The sequence below is a fragment of the Eulemur rufifrons genome, chromosome 16, assembly GCF_041146395.1.
Source record: "Eulemur rufifrons isolate Redbay chromosome 16, OSU_ERuf_1, whole genome shotgun sequence".
NCBI classification, from domain to species: Eukaryota; Metazoa; Chordata; class Mammalia; order Primates; family Lemuridae; genus Eulemur; species Eulemur rufifrons.
In genome coordinates this window covers 45353685-45370181 of record NC_090998.1, presented here as the reverse complement: position 1 = coordinate 45370181, position 16497 = coordinate 45353685, and the positions used below count along the sequence as shown (strand labels likewise).

The 16497-nt window shown below is 51.5% G+C and overlaps 3 protein-coding genes across 4 annotated transcripts; 1 reads left to right on the top strand and 2 right to left on the bottom strand.

Annotated features, from left to right (window-relative positions):
- Nucleotides 1-2560: 2560 nt before the first annotated feature.
- On the bottom strand, nucleotides 2561-7501 carry MARCHF9 (membrane associated ring-CH-type finger 9). Its single transcript, XM_069490620.1, has 4 exons — nucleotides 6718-7501; nucleotides 5532-5687; nucleotides 4649-4841; nucleotides 2561-4396 (listed from the first exon to the last, which is right to left on the bottom strand). The coding sequence occupies exons 1-4, from the start codon at nucleotides 7072-7074 to the stop codon at nucleotides 4062-4064; spliced, it is 1041 nt and encodes a 346-aa protein (XP_069346721.1). The 5' UTR covers nucleotides 7075-7501; the 3' UTR covers nucleotides 2561-4061.
- Nucleotides 7502-10267: 2766 nt separating this feature from the next.
- CDK4 (cyclin dependent kinase 4) lies at nucleotides 10268-13176 on the top strand. The gene is made up of 8 exons (XM_069489420.1): nucleotides 10268-10488; nucleotides 10925-11161; nucleotides 11294-11429; nucleotides 11534-11701; nucleotides 11858-11967; nucleotides 12228-12278; nucleotides 12417-12552; nucleotides 12793-13176. The coding sequence occupies exons 2-8, from the start codon at nucleotides 10944-10946 to the stop codon at nucleotides 12883-12885; spliced, it is 912 nt and encodes a 303-aa protein (XP_069345521.1). The 5' UTR covers nucleotides 10268-10488; nucleotides 10925-10943; the 3' UTR covers nucleotides 12886-13176.
- A 42-nt stretch (nucleotides 13177-13218) lies between these two features.
- Nucleotides 13219-16090, bottom strand: TSPAN31 (tetraspanin 31). Of its 2 annotated transcripts, XM_069490202.1 has the most exons (6): nucleotides 15887-16090; nucleotides 15193-15360; nucleotides 14861-14941; nucleotides 14401-14532; nucleotides 13997-14110; nucleotides 13219-13894 (listed from the first exon to the last, which is right to left on the bottom strand). In XM_069490202.1, the coding sequence occupies exons 1-6, from the start codon at nucleotides 15947-15949 to the stop codon at nucleotides 13820-13822; spliced, it is 633 nt and encodes a 210-aa protein (XP_069346303.1). In that variant the 5' UTR covers nucleotides 15950-16090; the 3' UTR covers nucleotides 13219-13819. The 2 variants fall into 2 exon arrangements, with proteins under 2 accessions (XP_069346303.1, XP_069346305.1); XM_069490204.1 differs by lacking the exons at nucleotides 14861-14941; nucleotides 15193-15360.
- Between the last annotated feature and the right edge of the window lie 407 nt (nucleotides 16091-16497).

The window sequence follows — 16497 nt, the reverse complement described above, 5'->3', positions numbered from 1 at the left end:
GTGAAGTGTGCACTTGGCCTGACTCATTAGGCCCCAAGAAAACCATGGTCCCTCCGCCTCCTGGTCATATACACATCCTTCAAGGGCCAACCCAGATTTTAACTAGTACTGCTGGGTGGCCTGAGGAGGGATTCAACCACTGTTCTTTTGGTGCTTCCACACTGTTCATTCATGCTGCTGGGTAAGCATTTGTCACAGCCTGAGCTAAGTAATTGTGCATCTGGTCTGTACCTGGTGGTCCTTCCTCTTTGCATGCGAGCTCTTTCAGAGGAAGGGTGATGTCTTATTTGGTCTTTATATCCCCTGCCAGCACGGATAAACCTATCTCTGACTAGGTGACACCATACTCATTCTCAGATTGAATCTGGACCATGTGGCAGAAGGGATAAGCAGCTTACCACACTCTCTCCACTTCCTCCTTCATCTTGCCTCTAGGAAGGTGAATCTGTCTTAGCCTGGTTTATGATTTTTTAAAACTCTCTCATTACTATTAAGTGTGTTTGCCCTGCTACTTAGCTCCCAGGCAAAAATATCTACGGGCCTGCCCCTGCCCAGGCCTCTGCCTTTTTTATATAGAAAACTTTAAATATTCATAAGTTTTATGATTAAAATCAAATGTTCCATTCTGGACTTTTTACTCACTTCTCTTCCCCTCCCACATCCTATAAGACCTGGAGGCAAGTCCCTGACCCCCATCTCCCACCTTGGGTTCTCAGGTCCTTCGGGTGATTCCCATAACAATGGGAGGTCTGGACACCTGGAAGAGTAGTTTGTAACACAAACCCAGACACGATTCTGTCTGGGGTGGGAACAGCCAAGTCTAGTCTGGCTTCCTGTAAAAGACTAAGGGGATGGCGGTGAAAAGTAGCTACAGGGGCTAAGCTGGAAAATGGGTCAGGAGCTAGGGATTTGCAGAGATGGGCAGAGGCTGCTGACTAGTAAGAGAAGTGCTTTTGGAGCCTGGACTACTAGAACCAAAGGACAGCCTAGAATGGCCACTCTGCCCTCTCTGGAAAAGTTGCTCCAAGATAACTTCCTTCAGAGAAAGACAGAGATACAGGCAGAGATGTGGCGTAAGACAGACAGGATGAAAGCCAAGTGTGGGGGTGGCCAGAAGCCCTGGGGCACCAAGGCAGGAAAAGATGGGTGGGCAGAGGGAGCCTCTGTTTCCCTGAGTCAGCACTCTCTGGCCCCCCAGAAGCTGGGCACAGTTCTCCCCTTGTGATGTATACAGATTAACTCACCTTCCATCCAAATAAATCTCTCAGCACACTCTGTGCAGCTCCCTCTACATCCCAGATTACCCTTCCCATGTTAGGACTTGTCCCCTTTCCCTCCACCCCCAACCACTGCCCCATTCCAATTAGCTGGGTATAGATGGAGATTTCACTTCACAGTTCTTCCTCCCCTGCACCACCTCAGCCCTCTGCCCTAGACATGGCTCCCTGACCACATAAACTCCATTAGCCACCAAGCCTTCTGTGGGGGGATCTAATTATGCAAGATCTATAGAGTGGTAGGGCACACCCAAAGCCTTGTGCAGAGACCAAAGTTTCTGTGCATTTACTGCCCCTCCTCTCAACTCCTTCTCTACTGCACATTTAGTCTCCAACCCTATTCCCCTTTCACTAAGCTGAACTTGAACCTAAATGACCCAATTTTTAGCAGATTTGAGGTTTGAGAGAGAATAAAGCCCAGCTTGCTGACAGCCCCTTTTCCCTGGAATCAGTGATGAAAATTCTACCCACCCACACTCCCCATTCCTCACTGGGCAAGTAGGAATGCCCACTTGAGGAAGGCAACAGTTTCTATCACCCCTTTCCTGGACAAGGATCTCTTCACGTTGGAAAAAGGGAAGGAGAAGAGATTATACTGATTGCTGGCCCCAAGCCCCATACTAAGACCTCCATTGGTGTGAAAGGAGAGGGGAAAGCACTGCCTCACGTGGCCTGGTTTTAGGACCCAGAGTGGAAATGGAGACTGTGTTTGTGTGTGTGTGTCTGTGTTCTTGGGTATGTCAAACCTTCCATGCAGAGCCATCATGGGGACAGCCCAGGCTTTGCACAGGAAGCCCCATATATGTCCTATCTACCTGAGCCCTATCTGCCAGTATAGGTATTAGTAGTCATTCTGATTTGCTATCTCCCATTTTGTCCCCACCAGCTCTTCTGTGATTGGCAAATCAATAAAATCTGGCCCTTCTGTCTCCCCAGGTGGAGAGTGTAGAGGGTTATCTCTGGGAAAACAGATCACCACTGGGAAGGCGGAGGGCTCAGCCTCAGTCCCCTGTCCACTCTGGTCCCCTCAGAAGTTGAAAGTGGTATGTTTTCACACTCGGACCCCAGTCCAGCTTTGGTTCCTACACTCCCAGGCAAGTCTGGGTGCCAGCACCATGGACAGCAGCCAACACCACTTGGGAGAGGGGAAGGGAATCAAGGTTTCCTGGCAAGGATATGTGGACCTTTAGAAGTGAAGTATTTTCTCCAAAACATCCCCAGGGAGGAGGCAGAGCAGAACCTTCCCTGAGAGAAGGACCAATAATAAGAAAGTCCTCTAGATCTGACTTTAGCAGTGTATAAAGGAATTATTTTAATTGCTGATGAATAGTTCACTTAAAAGACACCATCATTCATGTAATACACAGTCCCAAGGTCTCAGGAGAAACGGACCAGGCTTCAGGCTGACCCACGTTTTAAAAAGTCCTTCCCAAATCTCTTCTCTGTAAACAGTCCCCTACATGCTGCTGCCTCCAAGCACAATACCTTCCATTAACACCACTAGCTGGGCACACCGGGATCAGACCTGTGACCCTAAACTGCCATAGGAATAGCTTAAACTGGCATTGGAGACTCATAACACTGGGAGATTCCCTCCATCTCATTCCAAATGAGTCCAAATTCACTTCACACTTTTCTGGGTGAGCACAGTACCTGGGATGGACTAATAGAACCCAGATGATCTCTAAAACAAGATGGACGGCTCCAGCCTCCCCAAGCCCCAGGCCCCAATATCTAGAGAGTGAGAGGAGTTCTCATTCCTACAAATAACTACTACCCTTCACATTTGCAATGTCTATTTCCCCTCATAGTTCCATATCTATTATGTCACTCAACACAAAATTCCAAGATTCTGTGCAACTCCAGATGAAAAACACATTTTCGAATTTGTTATACCAACTACTATTTGAAATAAATGGACCATCAACTAGTCTAGAAATCTTTTTATGCCATTACCGATTTTCTTTGCAATGGCATCCAACCTGTCCCTCATTTATCCTCATTCCAATCCTATGAGGTAGACAGGAAAACCACAGCTGAGAGATTTTTTTCTAAATCACAACTTGCAGGTGGCAGGCCCACCCCTTAGATACCTCTGAGCACTGCCACCTAGCAGCCAATGTGAATTATTCACCAGCAAGTGGGAGTCACACCTACAACTCAGAACCCACTGCTGCATTTGGGATTTACAACCTGTGCAGAGAAACCTCCCCACACCTCCCAACCCTCCAGAAAAGCCCCAGATGAGAAAGGAGTCTCCACGTGCATATAAATGATTCTTTATGCCCTTCCCCCATGCAATGGGGGGTGGAGCAGGGGGAAGTCCCCCGCCCTCATGCAGGGAACGGGAGGTCAATGTGTACTAGTCTTATTGCCAGATGCCCTGTGGCCATGGGGTGGGGAATGGGGGTCTACAGCCCCTTTCTTCTGGCACTGGTCCCCCTTCACCAAGTCACCATGGTGGAGATGGTGGGCTGGAGGCTCTAGGAGCTGAGGTAAAGGCGGTTCCCTCCAGGGAAGAAAAGTTGCTCTCCTTGCCTGCCTGCTGGCCGTCTCAGGATGAGTGTGAGGAGCTGTCAGTGGGGGCTGGAATGTCATCCAGGTGTCTCTACCCAGTGGGCAGTAGAGGCCAGACATGTCTCCAGCTTGAAGCTGCCTGCAGAGATCCTCAGTGGTGGAGGCAGTATGCCCCAAACACCTTATCCAGGTGGTACCTCCAGCAGCCATGAGAGCTTATCTCTAGCTGATGCATTGACTCAAGATCCCTGCTCCTGGAGTCCAAGTTCAGACTGTGGTGACCCTCATGACAACCTCTCGGCCAGAATGGGAGCTGGAGCGGGCATCTGGTGGCCGCAGCTGTTCAAGGAGGTGCAAGATTGTATAACCACAGCGCTGAGGCAAGAGCGTCCGCATACGCTGGGCAGCTGGGGGGCGGCTGGTGGCCCCAGAGGGGGGGCCCGTCCGTGAGGTCCTAGGGCCCGGCTTCCCTGCCGTCCCTCCCCCTGCATCTCCTCCTATGTCCTTGGTCTTGTCATAATTCAGGACCTTCCACTGCTGGTTCACTGCCTGCCAGCGCTTGAAGATGCGATAGACAGAGGAGCCTTCATGGACGATGAGGCCTGAGCAATAGGGATAAGAAATCCAGGGTCAACCGCTACCCAGACCTAGGCGAAGGTACTTAAGCAAGCATTTCTTCAGAGTGAGGAGGTACAGTTGCAAAGGGTCCTGGAGAAGCAGGGAAGGGAAGGGCACCAAGATAGCCCTAAAGTCCCCCAATGGCAGGAAATAAGGCCACAAAACTGAGGGGATGGGCAGGGAAGTTACATAAGAGGAAAGTGCTGAGCAGGTAAGGGAGAGAGAGGTGCCCTCACCTATGCAGACGACATCCATGAAGCCATACATGCCGTAGCAGATCTGAAAGAGCAGATCCTGCCGTTGCCACTTGGCTGAAGGACTGAGTGAGGACCAGATGAGCCAGGAGATGCTGGCGACGAGGAAGAGTGAGCCCAGGACTATGGCAGCAATCTGGACCTTCTCGATGACCGTCAGGGAGATGGCCTGCCACTGTGTGGGAGAAAGGGCTCCAAAAAGTCACAGAAAGGGACGGGGGGAGGCAGGTAATAGGTGACCCTGAAGATTCTCCAGATCCTTACCTAAACCCTTCAGGTAGGATTAACATCTGTCTTCTCTGTGCCCTGATTAAATGTGGCACTTGCCTGATACTATTTGTCTGTCTTATTTTAGAAAGGCAGGATCAGGCAAGTGGTCTGAAGCCAGACCATCTAGGTTTGAATTCCAAATCTTAACTTCATCATTTACTGGCTGAACAACCCTGGGCAAGTTTTTTAATCTCTTTGTGCATCAGTATCCTCATATATACCATCATATATATAACGATGGTATCTACCTAAAAGGATTATTACGAAGATTAAAATAGATAATACACACCAAAACATGACACACAGAAAACACAACGTTTGCTATTATCATCATAATCGTCAACATTATAATCTTTTCCTTTTTTGTTGTCCCAGTGTCTAGAACAGTACCTGAACACAAGTGGGACCCAATAAATGTCTCTGTGAATAAATGAAGGAAGGAAGGATTTATAGACACACAGGAGATTGTGGTAATAGCAGGGAGAGGTGGCTTTGGGAAAAAGTAAATGAGATGAAATAGGCTCTGTGGAGGGTCCCTGATTCCAACAGCTGAAAAGCCCTCACCCAGTCTCCAAGTCCTGTCCTTGCACCTCACCTGCAGTGGGTTCTTGGTGCTGATCGCTAGGACCTGGTACTTGAAGTAGCAGAGTTCACAGCTCCAGGAGCCCCTCTCACTGATCCAGCGGATGAGGCAGGGCTGGTGTGTGCAGCGCACTGAGCCGTCGCAGCGGCAGGGGCTCAAGAGCTCCCCCTGGAGGAAGAGTGGGGAGGGGGCCCTGTCAGCCATCACCACCCGGACCCCACTCTGCCGCGCTCCCTGGGAGGGAAACCTCCTCTTCAGGTCATTCTCCCACCTTAAAAAACTCAGGCCTTTCACCACAAACAGGGCAAGAGGCTAAGGCTGCAGCAGAAATGAAAGAAGTTAGAGATCAAGGGAAATGTCCCCTACTAAAGAGATGAGGGATGGAAAGCGATGGGGGGTGGGAATCGGGAGGACTGGTCTTCTCTTTTACAAGAATTCGGGAAGGGTGGTCTTTAAGGCTTCTCAGAGGAAAAGCTTTCCCTTAGGATCTGAGAGAGGGGAGGATCAGAGCTTCTGAGTCATGCCTTCCTTCCCCACCCCATCATTGTAAAGTTATTACATAGATCTGGTGCAGACTGGGATGGGTTACCATCCACGGCTTCCAGAGATTAAAAAGGGGAGAAATCCTGGGGGTGGGAGTGGAAGATGTTTCCCTTGAACCAAGGAATCATTTCTCACTACAGAGACACCCTTGGCACTATTCCGGGACAACTTTGTCCATAAAATTTTAACAAACAGTGCTCTTTGGAACGAGATAGAAAGTTGCAGAATGGGAAGTGAAGAAAAGTGCCCCACAGGGAGAAATACTGAGTGAGGCAAGGGTGCCGGCTGGGCCCCTCCCTTCAAGGTGGGCACAGAAGCATTCTCCTTTCTGCCCACCTCCAAGAGAACAGGGCCCCTCAGCCTATGGCGACCCTCGGGTAAGAGAAACAGGAGAAAACGGCTGTCCCTGTTAATGGGTGAGAGGAATTTTGAGCCCTCCCAGGAGAAAGCCCCACACCTTCCTGGGGACTCCTGACTCCCCAACACAAATACACTTCAGGAGTCTCCAGCCAGCCCCCCAACCTCATCCCATTCCCACTCCGGGTCCTGCGTCCCGCCCAGCCTCTTTAGGCCCCGCCCCCTGTTCGCGGTCTCCCCGGACACCCCAGGTGTGCGCCCCCACCCCTCCCCGCCCGGCCAGGTGCCCAGGCCTGACCTGCTCCGGGCCCTGGAAGCAGATCCGGCACTGGGGGGTTCGGAGCCCGCTGTCCAGGCTGCTGCTGAGCGACAGGGCGTCCAGCGCTCCCGGGGGCGGCAGCGGCGGCGCGGGAGGCGGTGGGGGTCCGGCCCGCGGCTCCTTGTCGCCGGCCAGGCCCCGGGCCCGCGGCTCCGACCCGTAGTACTCCTCCTCGTCGCCGTCGCCGTCCCGGGTGGAGCAGCCGGCGAAGGGCGCCCAGCCGCAGCCGCCTCCCCCGCCCCCCCGGGGCTGCGGCTCGGCCCGGGGCCGCCCCCCGCCCGTCAGCACCAGCAGCTTCAGCTCGTTCAGGAACATGCGGAGCCGAGACTTGAGCATCGTCCGGGCGCCGGGGGGCGGGGGGCGGCGTGCAAGGGGGGCTCTCGGGCGGCGGGGGGAGGGGAGAGGACAAGGCCGGGAAGGGGGCGCGCGCCGGAGAGCCAAGCCAGGCCGGGGTCTTCGGGGCCTGCGACCGCCGTTCACTGCTGCCACCGCCGGGGCTCTGGGGCTCGCGGGGCCGAGAGGGCTGGCGGCCCGGGGGCAGAGGGGTGGGCAGCCATGGCCAGGGCAGGGGGCGGGGAGGGGGACTCAGGGTGCCGCGCCCCGCGGGTCCGGGTCCGGAGCGGGCCGGGCCCGGGGGGTTACGCGCCCGGGTCTTCCTGCGGCGGGGCCGCCCCCCATCGCCGTCCTCCCGGTCCCAGTCCCGCTCGGGCTCCGGGATCCGGCTTGGCTCGGCCCGTGCGCTCGGCGGTGGCAAATGGCGGCTCCTTCCGGCGGCGGCGGCGGCGGAGACCCCCCCGGAGCGGCGGGCGGGCGGGGCGGGAGCCGGGGAGCCGGTGAGGGATGGAGGGAGGGGCGGGGCGGGGAGGGGGAGAGGAGAAGGGGCCGCGGCTGCGCATCCCCGCCCTGCCCCGCACGAGCAGGTGTCCCCAGGGGCGGGGGCAAGTGTGCGAGCCCGCGGAGGGTGGAGGAAGGGGAGTGGCCAAGGAAGGGGAGTGTGCACACACAAGGGTAGAATAGGTGTGTGTATGGGGGTGGGAGGGTGAACGGGTGCTGATGGAAGGTGAATGGTCAAAGGACGCAGGTGTATCAGGGAGGTAGAGGCTTGTGCAAAACGGAAGTGCACAAAGACAGAGCTGTGCAAGGGTCCGAGGTGTGAGGGAGATGAGTGGGCAAAAGATGCACTCAAGGAATGTATACATTAACACAAAAGACTGAACAGTGTGCGTGGTGTGGGACTGTGGAAAAGAAGTGACTGTGTAAGGAATGGAATCGGACTGTATGAGAAACAGAAGCATATGATTGTAACGTGTGAGGAAGATGAGTGAGCAAGGGAGATAGGTGTGCTAAACGGATGAGAGTGTCTTTCCTGGTACTCTCCTGCTCTCACCTCCATCCACTACATTGAAGTGAACACGACACACACACATGCTTAGCTCTTTGCTTTTATAGGGCCTTGACCCTGAGAACAAGTTCTACCTCTATCACATTTTTTTTTTTCTGCCTTACACTTACATCTTCCCTCTCCTCCCCTTTGCAAAGCTGAGGGAAAAGGGATTCCAGGGGAGCCCATTGGGTCAAATACACTGGGAAAAAATTAATTAGAAAAGAGTAATTAACAGGAGAAGGGAGGGGATGGAGCCTGGGACAGATTGCCAAATTCAGGCTCCTCAATAGAAAGTGATGCAGGAGAGACACTAATGTTCTTACGAAACATTCAAATATTTTGGACGGATGAATGAATGAATCAGAAAAAGGGGCTGGGAACCAACCAGACATAGAGGATGGCTTCTGTTACAAAGACAGGAAACTGTAGTAGGCATATGTGAAAGGTGAGGCTGAAGTGGGGACTACTGGTGTAGCAAGGGAGTCTGACAAACTCACAGGCACTTATCTTAGCCTTCCAGAAGGTTTACAAACCAACCAGCCTTTGCAAAGTAGCCAATAAAACATTCACCTCTTGAGCCCCTAGCTAGTTCAGCGCTTGAGGTTTTTCTTACTAGAATCCCAGCTGCCTTTGCCAGCAAAGGCCCAGAGCTGTATCAGAATGGAAAGAGGAGAATCTGTACTGACATGTCTTTCATTTTGCCCAGAAATTCGTCTTCTAGTCTGAACTCCTATATTCTCAGCCAGATGGTTAAGAAGAATAGAAGTTAGGATGAAAGGAGTGACAAATAGGGAGGATCGGTTGAGCCCAGGAGTTCAAGATCAGGCTGGGCAACACAGCGTGACCCTGTCTCAAAAAAATGATTTCAGGTTTTAAATAATTTCTCATAAATGAGATACTGATCCCTTCCTTCCCTTACTCCCATACCCCCAAATGGCTGGGAAATAAAGAAGTTGGAGCCAATCAGACAAAGGAAGTCACAGAAACCTACCTGTGTGTCTATCTAAATGTCTGTGGGCAGAGGCCATTTGGGAAAAGTTGTGTTTTGGATAGGGATAAGGGCTAAAAAAGCTACACTGAGGGAAAAGAGGGAAGCACAAGGACCCCAAATGAATCACAAAGTTTTCAGAAGGGCACAAGTCATTCTCATTCAATGTGGTGGTGGGGGGTGAGGGGTGTTTAACTTCTTTGTACATGCTCACTCCATCTGTCTATATATGACATGTATAATATCATATGAATACATATACGTGTATACATACACATGTACCAATATCATAGAATCTTAGTACTGAAAAAAACCTTCAAAGGTCAAGTATTCTGTCTCTTCCTCAATAACTTCTCTGCCAGATGGCATCAGGTCTCTGGTGGGGTTCCCCCCTCATTATTTTTTCCATGGCATCAGGTTTTTGCTTTAACATTCCAGTGACATTTGGAAGTTGGGAAGAGGGAGGGCATTATCTTGCCATTCTTTGGATTACTGTATTAATTTGCCTTCCATCCATCCTTTATTCCTAGTTTTGCCCTCAAATGGGCATTGTCTACCCCCTATTTTATAAGACCACATTGTTTACTACATCTTTATAGATAGCTGCACCACTACGTTAAAGGACTAGCGACTGAGACACCAAAAAACAAAACTAAACAAAATTAAAACCCCACATACACACTGGAAGCAAGCACTCAGTACAGTTTTGCAAAATGAATGAGTGAAACAAAGGCACGAACGAGAATATGTTCTTCCATGGTGGTGGAGCCAAAAGGTGACAGCACCACCTCTGATACCCCGACCGCCCTTCACCAATATAAAGAGACTGAATGACAAGTAGTGAGACTGGAGATGCGCTCAGGCTCGACTCTCAGCCAAGAGTAGGGATCTGGGTGGCCCAGGTTACCATGGCACCGCCTTGTGCTCCACCCTCTCTCGCCCCCCCCAACCCCGCCCCGCTCCAAGCCAGGGTTATGGCAGCAAGTCACGTGCCCCGCAGCGTAGCCACACCTCTGTTCCTCAGAGCAATGTCAAGTGGTCACGTGTGATAGCAACACATCACGTGACTGCCATCGCCCCTCCGCCCCCTTATCCTCACTCCCCCCTCCCCGTCAAAGCGACTCCGGCGCAAGGGTGGCAGTCACGTGCCCCAAACGTCCGGCGTTCGCCCCGCCCTGCCAGTTTCCGCGCGCCTCTTTGGCAGCTGGTCACATGGTGACGGTGGGGGTGAGGGGCCCTCTCTAGCCTGCGGCCTGTGTCTATGGTCGGGCCCGTAGCGTCCAGCTGCCCGGGACCGAGCTCGGGTGTATGGCGCCGAAGGAACTGGCTCTGGGGGCCCGATAACGGGCCGCCTCCGCAGCTCCCGGCCTGGCGTGAGGTAAGTGCAGCCCCTTCCCAGGAATGAGGACAGTCCCCGCCCCCCACGGTTTCCCACGCGTGCGCTTCTCGGGCTGGTTATGGAAGAGTCGCTCAACGGCGGGAAGTGGGGCCTTTGTGGTTGTGGGGAGGTGTAGTTTTAGAGACTGGGCTGTAGAATCTTCGATGCAAGGCGTGTGTCATGTGTGATCGCCTTTGTGTGGGGAGCGATGGTCCCAAGGAAAAGGCATTTTTCTAGGGCCTCACGTGGCTAGAGAGGTTGGTATTAGAGTCATTGTGTTATCTCTGGGGCCAGCCCCATGGAAGTTTGGGAGGGGATGGGATGCTGGTGGTGGTGTCTTTGTGCTGTCTTTTGTGGGAGTCACCTTGTTGCAGCAGGCTCATACCATCCTAACTGTGGAAGGGAATTTTGGTGGTAGGAATCTCTGTGATTGTAGGACCTCCCCTGATCTGAGAATGGCTACCTCTCGATATGAGCCAGTGGCTGAAATTGGCGTCGGTGCCTATGGGACGGTGTACAAGGCCCGTGATCCCCACAGTGGCCACTTTGTGGCCCTCAAGAGTGTAAGAGTGCCCAATGGAGGAGGAGCTGGAGGGGGCCTTCCCATCAGCACAGTTCGAGAGGTGGCCTTACTAAGACGGCTGGAGGCTTTTGAGCACCCCAATGTTGTTCGGTGAGAAGGTGGTGGAGGGTGAGGAGTGGGGAGTAAAGGGGAAAAGGAGAGAAATGGAGACCCTGAGGAAATGTGGGAGGCCATGTTGGGTCAAAGAGGATTGACCAGTGAGTGACCATTTATTCTGGCCAGGCTGATGGATGTCTGTGCCACATCCCGAACTGACCGGGAGATCAAGGTAACCCTGGTGTTCGAGCACATAGACCAAGACCTAAGAACTTATCTGGACAAGGCACCCCCACCAGGCTTGCCAGCAGAGACCATCAAGGTAAGTGGGGTGGGTAGATAACTGAGAGGTGGATTGGGACCTTTGTAGTAGAACCTGTTGGGGTTTTGGGTATAGTGCATCTGTACCTCCCCTTTCCAAACTAGGATCTGATGCGCCAGTTTCTAGGAGGCCTAGATTTCCTGCATGCCAATTGCATCGTTCACCGAGATCTGAAGCCAGAAAACATTCTAGTGACAAGTGGTGGGACAGTCAAGCTGGCTGACTTTGGCCTGGCCAGAATCTACAGCTACCAGATGGCACTTACACCTGTGGTCAGTAGAAAGGTGGTAGCCAAAATGGGTTCTGATTGCGGGTAGGAGAGTGATTGCCCATAGCAATTGAGAAGTCACGTGCTTCATGTCTTTTCAGTCAAGCAGTTACCTTATGGTAACCCATGGGGCCTCATCCACTCTTCCTACTCCCTTTAGGTTGTTACACTCTGGTACCGCGCTCCAGAAGTTCTTCTGCAGTCTACATATGCAACACCTGTGGACATGTGGAGCGTTGGCTGTATCTTTGCAGAGATGTTTCGTCGAAAGTATGGGCTCCAAGTTCTCTGGACCACCTTGAATTTCCCAGATCTCTTATTCATAAAACCACATCCACACCCTGCCAGTTCTTTTACTTGAGTACCACTGACCACACCTTGCCCATAACCAGAAGCTCTGAAATGTTCTGGAATTAGGAACTTCATATCCCTTTATTCTCCATATTCTCTATTTTGAGCCACTAAGCAGTAACCATTCATCTGAGATATCTTTGAAAATGACTGCCACCTTGTGTCCTTTCTTACCTTAGGCCTCTCTTCTGTGGAAACTCTGAAGCCGACCAGTTGGGCAAAATCTTTGAGTAAGTGCCCAGCAAGGGGGACAAGAATTTTCCCCTCTGAATCCTCCTTCTGCTGAGCCCTGGTGGCAGCTGGCTTTGCCTGTGGGGATGGGGCCTGGAGAAGGACCCTCTTGACCAGAGTTCTCCTGTCCACTGTAGCCTGATTGGGCTGCCTCCGGAGGACGACTGGCCCAGAGATGTCTCTCTACCCCGAGGTGCCTTTCCCCCAAGAGGTCCCCGCCCAGTGCAGTCGGTGGTGCCCGAGATGGAAGAGTCTGGAGCACAGCTGCTGCTGGTACTGGGCATGGGCATGGGCATAGGGTGAGACTGGGGTAAGAATGGAGCAGTACATAAGGGCCCAGATCATTGTAGTTACATAGACTTAGTTTTAGTTGGTAGGTAGGCTGCAGTTTTTATTGCAGCTGTGAATGGCCATTCACAGAGGGATGTAGAAGAGAGCCCATCCCAGGTATGCGGGTGGGCAGAAGTCTTTTTTTTTCCTTCATGGTTTTCTGACCTTTGCTTTCCCCCTCAGGAAATGCTGACTTTTAACCCACACAAGCGAATTTCTGCCTTCCGAGCTCTGCAGCACTCTTATCTACGTAAGGAAGAAGGTAATCCGGAGTGAGCAATGGAGTGGCTGCCACAAAAGGAAGTGAAGCTGCCATTTCCCTTCTGGACACTTGAGTGGAGAGAACCCCACTGAGAAGGCGATCTCTGCCTTCATCTCCGAGGCTGTGGAGACTCCTCTTCCAACTTTTTACAGAGTATTTTGCTGCCTTAATGACATTCCCCTCCTGCCTCTCCTTTTGAGGTTTCTCCTACCCCCTATTTCTTTACACTAAGGGGTATATCCCTTCTTGTCCCCCGCCCTCCCTTGATATTGGGGTCCTTTTTTATACAGGAAAAACAAAACAAAACAAAGAAATATGGTCTTTTTTTTTTTTTTATGTTTGTTTGGCTTTGCCATTGGGAGATTGGGAAAAACCACTTGGAAAAAGGAACTTCCCTGCAAAACCTTAAAGACTCCTTAAGTTACAGGTTCTAGGCAGTCAGTGGAGCCCCTTGACTGGCAAAGATTAGAAAGGAACTTAAGTTGCTTCTTTGAATATGGGGTTAAAATGGTTTTTATTTTTATATTCACCGAACTTTCTCAAACTGGGTCTTGCTTATTACAAGAAAGAGTTCTTGGTGATTTTTCTCCTTGGCTCTATCTCCACTTTGCCCTTGGAGCCAGACCAGGGCATGTTGAGGTGTTCCAGCGTGTGGAAGGGGGAAGAGGAGAAAGAGGAATGACTCTAGCCCCATCCCATGTACTCCCAGAAGCTTCCCATATTCCCTTGGGGAGAGAGGGAGGAAGTTTTTCTTCCTATTCCTTATAATCTTCCTCCCACCAAAATATGTCAAGGCATAAAGTCTCACTATTCAGTCAGTTTTAGGGGATGTGGCAAAGGGCTTTTCCTTTTTCTCAGACAAAAAAGGGCTGTAGACCCTAGGTTTTCCCTAAGGGAGGAAGAAAAAGCTTAGGCAGAACACGAGAGAAGTCAGAAGGATCCAGAATCTCATAGGAAGGCACTGGGGTTGGCTCTAGGATCCTTCTGATTCCGAAATCTCATTGCTAGCCAAACACCAAGGATCTGTAGGAACAAAGAGAGAGAGAGAAACACCAATCAATTCTCAATCTCTGGAGTTAAGACTTGTAGAGAAAGGGTGTATGTGAAGGAACTGGAGAATGTTACCTCTGTAAAGCTAAAGAAGAGTCCAACACCTCCCAGGATTTTCAGCGCTTCATCTGAATGCTTAAGAAACTTTTCTCCACACATCTGGCATGTGGGGCTCTGGCTCTTGCAGATCTGAGGATAAAAGGTGCATGTGGAGAATGCAAAGTTGCTATTCACTAATAATCTATGTTGAATGTCCACAGGAATTATTTACTATTATCTGACCACCCCTAGACACGAAAATCCCACTTGGCTAATTCCCCAGCCTCTGTATTCAGCCCCCAGCACACAGGCCCATTACAAGAGAGCTGCTAAAGCAGCAATGACATTAAAACCAAACTTGCCAGCTTGCACATTGTCTTTGCCCACTTTACCCCCTCCCCCTGCTGCTGCACCCCCTCCTTCACACACCCCCAACTCACTGCAGTGCAGAAATCATAATCTTGTTGATAGAGGGTTGTGAAGTTGAATAAGCCACAACAATCAAAACTTCTTTCAAGTTCATCCCGAGTCTTGTTACTCATGACCCACCAAGAAGCATTGATGACATCTGTCTGAAGGATAAAGGCAGAGGGAAATTAGTCTCCCTATATCCTGATCTCAGTTCAAGTGCCTCAATTTCCCTATTCTAGCAAAGGGAGTTGACATCCCTCAGAAGCACATGGTGCTACAATTATAGACACAATGATAAATATCCACCTTCTCAGGTTTTCTCTCTAGATCATCTTCATGAAAAATTAACGAAACACCCCAGAGGAAGCAAATGACTCAAATCTGGAAGTAGTGGACCTGAGGATGATGTTTGGGTAGTTGGGGCCAGACTGAGAGGAAGGAGTTAGAGGCTAATGAAAAAAAAAAAAAAGTAAAAGGGCATCCCCTTACCTGTTTGCTTCGGTTAATAGCCAGACATGAGCAAGAGATTCCAAACTGGAAGATGAAGACCAAACCAAGGATGATCATGTACTGAGAGCAAGAGTTATGGAAAAAAAAAAGTCCTAGATTCCTTTATGTGCCATCATTAATAACTACCATCTGGTCTCTTCATAGAATTTATGCCACCACCTCGAGTTGCAAATAAAATCACCAGCTCTTGTTTCACAGATTATGGTACAGGGTAGGGCAGAGAGATGTCCCCAGGGTCCCTGAAATCCCATACCCTTCTGACTCAACCCTCCCAGAAGCCTGGATGCCCCCAACACTTCAGTTCAGGATACAAAGAATAGCAGGACTTGGTGGTGGTTGACAGCACCCACCAGTCCAGCCACTGCGATAAGGAGAAGGAAGACTCCCACAGCAATGACTCCTCCGATGATGTGGATGCTGGACACCAGACCCAGGCCCTTACCCCAGGCAGCCACTCCAATGAGCAACAAGCCCACCAGCTACAGGAAACAGCAGGACACCATATCTCAATTCTAATGTGCAGTACAGCCGAAGGGCATTACAAGGGGGCTTGGGCAAAAAAAATAATTGAGTGGTGTGTGACATGGGGATGGGGGTGGTGCTATGGGAGCCAAGAGCATCCCTGAGCGCTCCTCCCAAAGGAGGTCAGAATGGCTGGGGTGGCGGGTAGGGGATGGCAGGAATGATAGAGTGTCTGAATGTAAAAAGAATCCTTAGCATCACTCCATCATTTCTCTGTATTTTGGGAGAAACAGGTTCACAGGAGGGAGGGATGGGACTTTATGCCCACAGCCTTCAGTTCATTCCCCCCACCCCCAGACAAACCCCCTCATCACCGGAAGTCTCCCCTCTTCCACGGAAGTCCCCAGGAATTCTCTCTTCGCCGGAAGTTCCTGGGAATCTTCCCGGAACCCTCAGTACACCCCTCTCCCCACAGGAAGTCCCCTAGAGATTCTCCCTACTCGTCTTTCCGCCCTGAAGCTTCCCCCACCTCCAGAACCTCACCATGTAGACCACGTTGAGAGCGCAAAGCGCATTCTTGGAGCAGGCAAATCCGCCGCAAACCATCTCCCCAGCTCTGGGGACCCAAGTGGTCCCAAGGACTTGGGGGGAGGGTATTGGGGACCGTCTTCTAGAACCCCGACAGCTTCTGTCTCTTTAAATCGAAGCCAGCCAAACCCAATACTCTGCGCCTGCACCGTCCCACCCCTGGTTTGGGATTGGCGAAACTCGTGGCTAATCCAGGTCGTCGATGGTCTGAATGCCAATCAATCTGTATTACGTCACTGACCCGCCTCCTGGCCCCTCCTTTAGGTTCTTCATTGGATGAAACTTAAAACTAGGGGCAGGCTTTTCAGAGCTGCTCATAGGGACCAGTGCCTAAACTCCAAAGACCCGGATTGAAAACGGAGCTTTCTGTGGTCAGAGTTGGGAGAGGACTAATCCGAGGGAGGAGGCTCTGGAGAAGCTCAGGTGGAGAGATGGAGGCTGGGGGCGGGGATGTAGCTAGGCGGAAAGGGCTCCTCCCCTCGAAGGAGGGCCCTTCTCCGCCCCTTTCCCTTCGTCCTGCAGTGACCGCATGATGACGCCATCGTTTTGTTCTTATTGCATCACAC